We start from the raw sequence: 12,701 nt of genomic DNA, 5'->3' as shown, positions 1-12,701 counted from the left end.
CAATGACATTCTAGACGATTCTGTGCTTCCGACTTTGTGGCAACAGTTTGGGGAAGGCCCTTTCCTGTTTCAGCATGACAATGCCCCTGTGCACAAAGTGAGGTCCATACAGAAATGGTTTGTCGAGTTCGGTGTGGAAGAACTTGACTGGCCTGCACAAAGCCCTGACCTCAACCCCATCGAACACCTTTGGGATGAATTGGAACGCCGACTGCGAGCCAGGTCTAATCGCCCAGCATCAGTACCTGACCTCACTAATGCTCTTGTGGCTGAATGGAAACAAGTCCCTACCACAATGTTCCAACATCTAGTGGAAAGCCTTCCCAGAAGAGTGGAGGCTGTTATAGCTGCAAAGGGTGGACCAACTCCATATTAATGCCCATGATTTTGTAATGAGATGTTCGACGAGCAGGTTATGTACGGATCCGCAGTCTCCACTTACATTTGCAGTCCTACACTCTTGGCGAGTAAACGTTCATGATTTGATCTGATGTACTGTATAGTAATCATTCTCAGCCTAGGAAAGGAATACAAGCAGTTGTCAAATGTAATGAAATATAATTAAAAATAGTAATCTGCCCCCCCCCCCCACCATTTACAATTTCTGTTTGGTTCCCTCTTGTGAGCTGCCTCCCGTGGCATATAGATAGTGATCAGAGAAACAGTTCAGTGTTTCAGTACCTTAGCCTTTAAACTTACATGTTTCCCCTTTCCTCCTCACCTGTTAAATCTCGAACAGTCTATCAATGTTCATAAGATTTGAATGTTGTGAAATTCTTTCAGGCATCTGTCTTAATGTTGCTCCCAAATATACATTTTTTTTACTAATTCCATATTGATAGTATCTAACAGCAGATCACATGAAGGCAAAATGAAAGGAGGCTTGAAGCTCAGTTTGGCAAACATCTGGTTGTTTTTGGTTTTTTACCTTCAAGAATCTTTCCATCTGTTTAGAGTTGTGGCAAAGTACATTACAATACTCCTGGGTCTTGTGTGGTGAGGGGTTTGATGGGGGATATGACATGGTAAACCTGTGTAATGACCAAATGAAACTTGCACTGTCAAGAAAATATGAGGTAAATGTGTAGTTATTGGTCTGTATGTCAAACCTGTAAAGTTATCACAGGCTTAAGCACTTCAAATGATGTTGAGTTACACTGGAAAATCCTTTTTTGTCTACATCTTTTTAAGACACTAAGACTCGTGTTTCCCATGGTGCAAGTGTTTGAAGACGGGCTATGCGTGTTTCATGTCAAATAAGTTTTTGAGAAGACACTGCTTTCAGTGATGTGTGACTTTTCATACATTTCAAATGGGAGGACATGGCAACTGTACTTCATTAATCACTGTTTACAGTATTGGTAATTTATTTTGGTAGAGGTGTGTTTCTCAACCTTCAGACATCTGATCAGCTGCTCACTGATATAGGTAAATAAATATCCTAGCGGCCTCCCAAGTGGCACAGCACTGCGTCACTACAGACCCGGGTTCGATCCAGCCGTGACCGGGAGACCTATGAGGCGGCGCACTATTGGCCCAACATTTTCTGTGTTAGGTGAGGATTTGGTCGGCCGGGATATCCTTGTCCCATCACGCTCTAGCGACTCCTTGTGACGGGCAGGGCACCTCCAAGCTGACTTGGTTGCCAGTTTCCTCCGACATATTGGTGCGGCTGGCTTCCGGGCTAAGCGAGCAGTGTGTCAAGAAACAGTGCGTCTTGGCAGGGTCGTATTTCGGAGAATGCATGTCTCTCGACCTTCATCTCTCCTGAGTTCATACAGGAGTTGCAGCGATGGGAAAAGACTGGAACTACCAATTTGGATCTCACAAAATTGGGGGTTAAAAGTACAACATAATAATTCTGCTCCATGTTTACTTTAATTTAATATCACCCACCCTTCCCTATAAAGCTATTAGCGCTGCGTCCCAGCTCCAAAGTGGGCCATAAATACACCAGCGCTTGCGTGAGTGCTAGTTCCCCTTACACTTTTTATTTCTAGGCTACATAACCTGGTCTAATCAGTGTTTTTGAGGATATATTGTATCGTTGGTTATCAAAATAATCTGTTCAGTACGAAAGTTGGACATTTTCTTTGTTGTGAAATAATAGAGAGGAGATTGACATCACTTCCGAGATGCAGATGACCACCTGCTACAATAGGAAAGGCTGAAAGATGGCCACCGAGAACTATGTTTGTACAAAAACCATTCAATGTCAATAGAGTTTGTTTCCAATCATTATATGCCAAATTGATTACAATAAAATTAGAACAGGTCCATATAATAAACCGCCTACTGCGTGCAGTTCCAGTGTGAAGGGGGAAATGTGGTTTCTGCCACTATAATGGAATATTGTTATTGTAGTACATGGCACTACATACAATTTCATTTGTCTGGGTATTTTTATTGTTTATTAATTAAATGACACCCTCTCAGCTCAGCATCCCTTCCTGTAGCCGCATTCTAACATGACACCATTTGCGCTTTAATGATTCCAGGGGACATCCCATTGGGTCCTTGAGCCATCCTTTGTCTGCGGTATTGAATTAGAATAATTAAGTAGTTGTGCCGTGAAAGCTGTGGGAAATGATTAGGAATTGCGAGAAAATAAGGGTTATCGTGTTGAAAGAGTTCGACAATAAAGATGATAACATGGGGCCCATTCAATGAAATGGCTTAATGAGGAAGCTGTTCAAACATCCTGTTCTTGGGAACAAATATTATTTTTCTCTTTAGTGTTTTAAATTATTATTATGCTTTTCCTGAATGTGCCCATTTTATCATGAAATGAAGCTGGCAATCTGAATACTACAGAATATGTTTAGTCTTGTGTAACTTATTTTCTCCTAAAGGGCAGCTTTTTTGCCGCTGGATTGGGATAGTCCTTATAAAAGGTCAATGACGTTTTGCACAATGATAAGGTGTGTAGAATGCCTGTTGAGTTCAAAAGTAGACCAGCTAACAATATGTTAAGTGAAATGAATAAATAGAGACACCTGCAAACGGTTATCTTCCCATGAATTGTATTGCACTCAAATTCATATAAGCCTAGAAGGCAGGTAGTTCTGTTCCTTTCATAGAATCTGTGTTTTTAATATGAGAATTTGCCAAATTTATTATAGGAGAGAGTATACCACAATATTAAAACATCAAAACATAAATGTAATTAAGTAAACATTTTACCTTAAAACGTTAGACTTTATAACAATGTAACGGGAAATGAATAGGTTAACATTTGTGGCGCTGTAAGAGTTTTTTCAAAGTAGCAGAGCTGCTGAATTTGCACGCCATCAACACCAGAACCATGTGATGTGAGAGACCATATCCCTAATGGCACAACCTAATATCATGATGTATCTATAATTGAGACATTCTTCAAGTTTACATTTTATTTGTCCCAGAGGGCAATTGGTTTTGCAGCAGGTGAGCTGCACATGAGATGTCAAAAAACATATAATTCAGATGGAGCTGAATGATGGTTGGTCTGATTAATCAGGCTGTAATATACAATTAATTGGTATATAGCTTGAAACTAATGCCTGCAAAATCGTGTAAATGTTCCTTACAAGCCAGAATGTTCAATAAAATTACATTTAAACTTACTCTACCGGTTGTTCGTGTGGTTTGTTCTTCAGCGCTTGAAATTTGAGACAATACAGGAAAGTATTACATTTTTTTACATTTTAGCCATTTAGCAGACGCTCTTATCCAGTATTGTAAGGTACATATACACGATTTTGCAGTAATTTCCCTTATTGATCTGTGATTGCACTCAAATTCGTGCATATTCTTTATTACATGGTATACCTGGATTTTTGTGTGTAGTCTACAACTACATGTAGGCCCTACATCCAATTATTTATCTATACACTAGATAGCTATTTGGGGGCGCTGTCTTGAAGACACCGTCCTCCATCTTGGCACTCTCCCACTGTTGTAATTTTTTTTATTTTGGAAGCTATAGAAAGGCATTTATTGTCTACATTCGTTTTTTCCACGTTTTATTATATTACACACACCTTAATGCATCATTATAAATAATGTGAGCGAAGCATAAAATAATGATCAAAACATCAAAACATTTTCCTTTTAAGTATATGTTTTATTAGATGATTAATGTTACTGTCCCCACTACAGTAACAAAAATACGTAAATACTTAATTTTGTTCTCTACAATTCCATGAATTCCTTTTTTAAGAAAGTTAAGAAAGCTGCTTCTGGGGGGTGCCAATATGGCCGACCGGTGGCTATAAAGGGTTTTAATGGCCAATACATAGCAACTGCAATCCAGGGTTTGCCTAGGTCATTGCCTACATCAGATGACAATTCTCCTAATATGGTGGAATTCCGGTGCTAGGACCCAGAGCTGCCCCGGCTTCCCCGGTGTGTAAACTCCAGAGACGAAAGAGGAAGCGAGACACCCCACTCTCTGTTATTTTCTGGTTAAATTAAAGTCAAATAGCTAAGTAAACCAGACCCAGCTGCTTTTGCATTGGTGTCTATGGGAGACCCACCCCTTTAAGTAGACAAGAACTGACCATATTTTTCAATGGTAAACGGCTTGAGTGAACTATCTTTATTTATCCGCCATCTCGTAACCATTCACTTCCTCTTTCGGCTCGATTTCTTTCTCTTCTGTGATCATGGCTGCGCTTAAACACCAGCCATGTTTGCTCATTTGAAACCCAAAGGTTAGCGAATACTGTACCTGTTTTATTTACATAGCCTGTACCTACTTCAACCATATTTGTTCACTCGGATGATCAAAGACATCAGTGTCTTTGAAATCCAAGGATTACAAGGTTAGTCCGTTTTAATTACATTTTATGTCAAACTTTTGAGTGTGTGAGGGAGGATGATGCTGTCTCACTATCTCAGGCGAATACAGCGAAAACAATGTGCGTTTATTAGCTTGGTGGCTAACAAAAGAGATGCATCCAATGTTTTAAGAACGTAAACAAAAACGATACTCCAAGACGACCGATGTTATTACTCTCTATGTTTTAGTTATCATCACAAATGGTTATGAGCACAGACCCGCTGTGACTATTATTAACTAGTTTTACACAGCGTTGTAGCTAATGTCTGTTGTTGATTACTAGTGACGCTATTGTCAATAACCTTGAATTTAGCATGATCTAATAAGGGCCTAGAGGTGTCGAATGTAATGTTGAAACGATCAGCAAATTCTACAATCGCCCGATTGTGTTAAATGTAGTTACATCTCACTAACGAACTCAATGGAGGATTGTTTTTGTTGCAGAGTGTACAGTAACGTTAGAAAGATATCAAATCAGATGCTAACCTAGCGCCGTATTGCTAACTAGATAACGTTAGATAGGCCTACTGTAAGCTAACGTTAGTTGGATATCACGTTAACCATCTGGTGGCGAGTTTTGAATGAAAGGTAATTTAGCTAGCTAGTCAAGATATGAACTATAACAAAACTAAACATGTTTATGATTCCGCTCGTGCCGCTTCTTCTTCAATTCCACTACAAGCACTAACGTGGAGCTCTTTTGTTTTCGTTGACAGTTTTAATAAACAACTGAATAGCAGTATGGTTTGTTTTCTAGCTAACTAATCAACTTCAACTGGACAAGTTAAATAGCGAGCTAATGTAACCATGACACGTTATCATGAGACTGCTATAGGTAGTTTGCTGACTAGTTGAGCCATGGATGAGAGATTCAGGTCTATGCAGAGGGGCGCTATCAGCAACAGCGCATGGTCACGTGTAGCAGACAGCCTTGCTAGTAAGCAATGACAACCGCATCTAATTTTCTGTCGTTAGAAAGTAGCTAATACATGAATCACTACGGAAGTTGTCTGTTTTCTAATTGCAATTATAATATATTTGTGACATGGCTAATATTTGTGGCGATCTAGCTAGCATAGCTTAATGAAACCAATGTTTTCAACTAGCTAGTGTTCGCTAGCTTCATGCTAATATTATGCATTTACCGTGGGATGGATGTTGACAAACGCAGTTAAACGTTGGGTTTACGAACGGGCAGACGTTCCATACAATATGTAGGTACTTGTTGACAACCACGATATACATTTTTCAATGTATAGCTAGAATTCTTGAAAACATGTCTCTCAGACCAAAATATTGTCGTTTTCCCGTTGTCAAAACGGGTTCGATGTGCTTTAACGTGGGATCAACCCGTGGTGTTCATTGTCCATGAGTGTGCTGGCCAGAGCATCCCATCTGCTGCTCTAACTGCGACATTTTGAGGGAGTTGTGGGAGTGCAACGTTTGTGATGTCGTCCTCAACGTGTCATCGTTCATCGCTATCAGGCTTGCCAACGCCTGCAGTTGTAACAATACATGTTTGTGTATGGATCTAGCTAGCTGATTTATTATTTATTCAAAACAGAATATTATTTATTTGATGTGCAGGGTCAAATACTTTTTCCTGGTTTATTTATTGTTTCTCTTCATGACTTGTGGTCTTTGCTACCTGTTTTTCAGATGGAGGCGAACAACCATTTCAACTATGGCACCCATTCCTCTGTGTCTGTTAACTCAGGACTGAAACTCTCCTCAGGGGATTCTGTCTATACTAACGGGTCCTCCATGAGTTTCCCTCAGCAGGAGAAGAGTGAGTACAGACCCAATTTTCTGTGTTTACTCTGCCTCACTATTTCTATAGTGAACAAAAATATAAACACTATGTAAAGTGTTGGTCCCATGTTTCATGAACTGAAATAAAATATCCCAGAAATGTTCCATACACACTAAAATTGTATTTCTCTCAAATGTTGTGCACTATTTTTGTTTACATGCCTGTTAGGCAGCATTTCTCATTTTCCAATATAATCAATCCACCTGCCAGGTGTGGCATATCAAGAAGCTGGTTAAACAGTGTGTTCATTGCACAGGTGCACCTTGTGCTAGGGACAATAAAAGGACACTATAAATGTGCAGTTTTGTAACAAAACACAATGCGACAGATGTCTGAAGTTTTGAGGGAGCCAGCAATTGGCATGCTGACTGCAGGAATGTCCACCAGAGCTGTTGCAAAATCATTTGATGTTAATTTCTCTACCATAAGCCGCCTCCAACGTCATTTTAGAGAATTTGGCAGTATGTCCAACTGGCCTCACAACCGCAGACCATGTGTAACCACGCCAGCCCAGGACCTCCACATCCGACATCTTTACCGGCAGGATTTCTAAGACCAGCCCACCGGACAGCTGATGAAACTGAGGCGTATTTCTGTCTGTAATAAAGCCCTTTTGTAGGGAAAAACGAACTCTGATTGGCTGGGCCTGGCTCCTGAGTGGGTGGGACCACGCCCACCCATGACTGCGCCCCTGCCTAGTCATGTGAAATCCACAGATTAGGGCCTAATGAATTTGTCAATTGACTGATTTCCTATGAACTGTAACTCAGTAAAATAGTTGAAATTATTGCATGTTGCGTTTAATATTTTTGTTTAGTGTATATCAATAACTGATTTAAATGAATATTGCTCTGCCTCAGTTTTTTCACCCCTTATAATGAGCAAGAGATTGTATCTAACTCTAGAGCAGGTGTTCGGTGCATAAGCAATTAATTAATGTAACCTCAAATTTGCTAGACAATTTATGATTGTGCAGGATGCATGACCTGTGGATGATGTGGGAATTGAACACACTGAAAAATGAATTATCTGACCCATCTTCTCTTACTCTTGTCCCTGACCACCTTTGCAGATATGAACGGCGAAATGAATGTGAATGGCAGCACTACTGTAATTGGGTCCAGTGTGCCTGGCTCCCACCCTCCAACAGCCCCATACCCTCATATGAGCAACCACCACCACCAGAGTAGCATGGGCTACGACTACCTGTGGGGAGGACAGCCACAGTACAGCCCAGCCATGAGCTTGTCTCCTGGGCATGGCATGCACCAGAAGCAGCCTCCCACTGGGGTGATGCAGCAACAGAGCCAGCAGCATTTCCAGGGTCACGGACAGTACCAACTGAACGGGAGCATGCCTGGGTCCCGTCAGCCCCCCGTGGCGCCCCCCCCAAACATGACTCTTACAGGTGGCCAGTACTGGAACAGGGTTAACCCGGGGCAACAGCAGAGCAGCGCAGCCATGGCAATGGGGTATAACTCACACAGCGTGTACGGGGCCTACCAGAGCCAGGTGCACCCTGGGATTGCGCCCTCACAGCATCACCAGCAGCAGCCTCCACAGCCACCCCCTCACCAACAGACACAGCAACAACACCACCACCACCAGCAGCAGCAGCAACCTCAGCACTACAGCATGGTGTCCAATGGGATTCCCTACTACCAGCCCCAGCACCCACCTCTTCCCGCTCCACAACCTCAGGCTCAGATGATGCCCCCTACCTCCCAGAATTTCACCCCTCCACGGGGAAGCCCCCAGCACCACCAGATGGGCCAGGGGGGCCCAGGCAGCCCCCTCCCCATGGCGGTGTCCTCTGTCCCCATTATGTCACCCTCGACAATGGCAGATAGTGGATCGCCCCAGAGCCAGACCAGGGAGAGGAGTCCCCATGGTGGTTCTGTAGCGATGCCGGCTGTCATGCAAGGTGAGATGCACATATTTACCCAGGTTTCAAGTCTTCTGAGTAACCTAACCCCTTCTATTTTTATAGCACAGAAGTGTTTCATTTTCATATTTCTGTGGTCGCTAGATACATGGCGCTGTTTCTACAGATACTGTATCACAAGAGTTTGAAATTCCTGTTTCAAAGCAATTTTTCTTTTCAATGACTCAATTTTCTTTCAGTTCGGCCTTATCTGCTAATTTACTAATCAATGTCTCAGCTGTCAGTAATTCATTTACATGGACATTACTGATATTGGCAGAAAGCTTAAAATCTTGTTAATCTAACTGCACTGTGCAATTTACAGCAGCTATTACAGTCAAATAATACCATGCTATTGTTTGAGGAGAGTGCACAGTTATGAACTTGAAAAGTTATTAATAAACCAATTAGGCACATTTGGGCAGTCTTGCTACAAAGTTTTGAACAGAAATGCAATGGTTCATTGGCTCAGTCTAAAAACATTGCACATACACTGCTGCCATCTTCAGGTCCTGAGCTACAGGCAGTTAGTTTTGGGTATGTTATTTTAGGCGAAAATTGAAAAAAGTGGTCCGATCCTTAAGAGGTTTTTAATGTCAACACTGTAAACTGTTTCCATGACAGAACTGAAGCCGTGTTTGCATATTCTGTCATTTCAGCTTGATAAGGGACATTTTCTGACGAGAGGCAATATATTTATTGTCATCTTACTGAAGTGGAACGCTGGCATGCATAAGATTGTCGACAAGGTGTTTTATAAAAGCTCCATTTGCTCTTCAGATTCCCTCCTTTGAATTGCCTTGTCGCTGCTGTGTTTTGTTCTTCTCATTTCTAATGGTCTGACTGTTTGTGTTCCCTAGGGCGGATGAGTGAAGCGTTTAAGGATGTGGATGAAGGCTACAATGGGATGGAGAGGACGTCTGTCGCCCAGCGGCTGCCTAAAAGCGACAGCTACCCTCCCAAGCCCCCTGGACCTCCCATGGGGCCCACCAGTGACGACTGCCAGCGCTCCAAGCAGCCAATGGCCCAGCACCATGAAATGACAACCTTAGCGAGGGAGTCTGCGCTGCCTGAGCCTCCACACTCGATGTCTGCGCCTCCCCCTGTGGTTTCCACACCTCCTTCAGCTAAGGCAGCAACCCCTCCTAGGGTCTCTGCACCTCCTGCAGTGTCTATGGCTCATATGAGTGCCTCAGGGCCTCCTGTTGTTACATCTACGCCTCCCGTGTCCTCTGCTCCTTCTCCCCCTGTGCTCGGGCCTCCTCCCAGGCTCTCGTCGCCTCCTCTGATGTTACAAGGCCTAAGACCTTTTCCAGTGTCTGTGTCCACACTTCCATCAGTCGTATCGCCTCCCTCAGTGTCTGCACCTCCTCCTAAGCCACCTGCACTTCCTCCTTTACTGGACAAATCCTCTAGACCTCCATCTGTGTCTGCTCCCCATCCAGTCAGTGCTCCTCCCCCAGTGTCTGTGGCACATCAGACTGCTCACACTACATCTGCACCTCCTGCAATGGTCTCGACGTCTACCATGGTGTCTGCTCCCCCGCACTCCATGTCTGTGCCTATCTCTGCTCTTCAACAGATGGTCCAAGGATCCAGACTACCTCCTCTGACTTCTTCTCCACCTGCTTTATTTGGAGCACCTCGAGAAAAGTTTTGGACTTCGTCATCAATGTCTGCATCTGCGCCTTCCCCAGCGGTGTCTACTCACTCGGTGGCAGTCATGGCACCTCCCTCGGCAGTGTCCAGGCCTCATTCGGCAGTCAGTTCACGTTCTATATCACTGTCCTCACTTTCTCAATCAGTGTCTACTCGTCTCCCAGCAGTTTCTGCCTCTCCCACAGTTTCTGTGTCTGTAGTGTCCTCCTTTCCAAAGGAGGTGTCTATGCCTCCTCTAACAGTCCACGGCCCTAGAGCTCTACCTTTGTCTGGACTTCCTCCTCTCACATCCCAAACCTCCAGAGCTCCTCCATTGTCTGTGCCTCTTGCAATGATGACTGCTCCTCTTGTGGTCCCCTCTGCACCTGCACTATCCGCCCCTCCTCCTCCACAAGCTCCTAAACGGATGGTTCCCCCAGAGCCAGAGGAGCGATGCATGGGGAACATGAAGTACATGGGGAACATGAAGGGTCCCTCTGTTGAAGCAGACACAGTCAAAACATCATCAAAGATTGATTCCGCAGGGTCTCCGACTCGTCAATGTGAAAAACACTCAAATAAACCCCTCACAGTTATTCCTGGGACGACACCGCACCCCAAGAACCAAGAGGACTCCTCTGGGGACCAAGTTTGTGCTGAGAAAAATGACACCACCCCGATGAGCGGTGCAGACATTCCCCTGGAGAAGGGAAGTCTGGATGACATCTGTGTGACAGATGAGTCAACAGTTGATGAGTCTTTTGACGAGTCCTTGCAGGCGGAGTCCATACGCCTCGACAGCACCAGGATGGAAGACCCCAGCCTCACTGAGGATGATGACATCAGTAACAACTCGTCATTCGACGATACTTCTAGACTTGACGATATCTCTTCCATGAATGACACATCTCGATTGGATGACATCTCTTGCGTGGATGGTGATAACTCTCGGTTTGACGATACCTCTCGCACGGATGATGACACTTCCCGCTTTGACGACAGCTCTCGCGTAGATGGCAACAAATCTCAATTTGACTACAGCGCTCGCATGGATGACAGCGCTTGCATGGATGACAGCGCTCGCATGGAGGAAACATCACATGTTGGAGACACTACAATGGATAGCAGCTTCTCCTCTGTGGAGGACTCTAGGGAATTGACTCTGGATGATACCCAGACAGAGAACGTTTCTCGGGCAGAGGAGACCATGGACAGCTGCCTGAGCACCGAGGAGTCCATGCAGGAGTCCTCTCTGAACAACACCTCTCAGATGCAGGACTCCAGTGTTGACTTGTCCCAGAATGACATCTCTCGGTCAAGCTCAAATGGCCCTGCCAAACCAATCCCAGCCTACAAAGGTAAGATCCTTGCCATAGTTGATGTATGACAACCTATGTTTTTGTAATTTAATTAGCTTTTTATGAGTCAGAATCTCCTGTTAAGTAAGATGTGTGGGAATGTAGAACTTTGCAAGAAAGAGTTGTGGGTTAGGTCTTGGAAATTATCACAGCCAACTATGGAAATACTTATTTTGTCAAAAACCAGTAACTCAGTTAATTCGATGTTGCTAACCATTGACCATTAACCTTATGCCCTGTTGACAGGGTCTGAAGGTGACCGTGAGGCGGAGGTCTGGGATATACCAGACTCCACTGGCACCACCAGCACCAAGGCCAGTGCTGCTACCATCATGGCACCACCTGTTATCATGGATAATGGCAAGCACACAGCGGCGCTCAGTGCCCTGGTGGAAAGCCTGGTTGGAGCCCCGCTCCTGCCCCTAGCTGCCCCAGCCGTGCCCACGACTGGCCAAAAGACCAAAACACCAAGGAAACCTAGGAAGCCACGCACTCAAGTAGCCTCCATTCCCGGTAAACCAACTTCTCTTTATCCCTTTTTTATCTCTGTAACTAATTAATTTTGAAAAAGGTAGTGTACAAACAAGGATTTCTGACGTTCTGTTGTCACTCTCCAGTTCCCCAGTACCCTGGGAAAGCCCAGCGGAAGTCTGCTATTAAAACTCCGAAGGTAGAGAAGATAAAGGTGGAGAGGAGGAAGAAGAAGCAGCTTGAGGTAGGAGAGAACAAGGAAAAGGGACCACCTCGAAAGAGAAAGAAGATTGAACCAGTAGCAGCCACAGGAGAGCCTGAACATTCTGCTGAAGGCCTACTTCCTGGTCAAAGTGGACCAGTCACTACCATTGGTAAACCATGTCTGACCATTGGCGAGACCCCACCAGTGGTCAAACCCAAGAAAGTTAGAGTCAAGAAAGTAAGTGTTCTGGAGCCGAAGCCACACAAAATAGCAAAAATGGACATTGACACTAAACCCAATGATGATGACAATAACATCAACGACGGAGACGACAGTTCCACTGCGGGTAATGAAGGAGCAAACTACTTTAATACTGGAAATTATTGCAAAATAGTTACATATTTTTCACCTAGATGTAGTTATAACCCAATGATTATAAACTCTAACCCAATGGCATTCTTGATGGATGAGTC

General features: G+C 44.0%; 1 protein-coding gene across 1 annotated transcript in view; it reads left to right on the top strand.

The window, feature by feature from the left end:
- Window positions 1-4,417: 4,417 nt before the first annotated feature.
- The window catches only part of LOC106566724 (bromodomain adjacent to zinc finger domain protein 2A), a 32,529-nt gene continuing 24,245 nt past the window's right edge, over window positions 4,418-12,701 (top strand). The window contains 6 exon segments of the mRNA XM_014135041.2: window positions 4,418-4,802; window positions 6,479-6,608; window positions 7,705-8,556; window positions 9,417-11,552; window positions 11,799-12,065; window positions 12,170-12,574. Of these exon segments, the coding sequence (XP_013990516.2) occupies window positions 6,479-6,608; window positions 7,705-8,556; window positions 9,417-11,552; window positions 11,799-12,065; window positions 12,170-12,574 (3,790 nt within the window). The 5' untranslated portion in view covers window positions 4,418-4,802.

Source organism: Salmo salar, chromosome ssa13 (assembly GCF_905237065.1).
Source record: "Salmo salar chromosome ssa13, Ssal_v3.1, whole genome shotgun sequence".
Classification (NCBI taxonomy): domain Eukaryota; kingdom Metazoa; phylum Chordata; class Actinopteri; order Salmoniformes; family Salmonidae; genus Salmo; species Salmo salar.
Note: the sequence above shows the minus strand (reverse complement) of the source record. Positions and strands in the feature narration are given on the sequence as shown.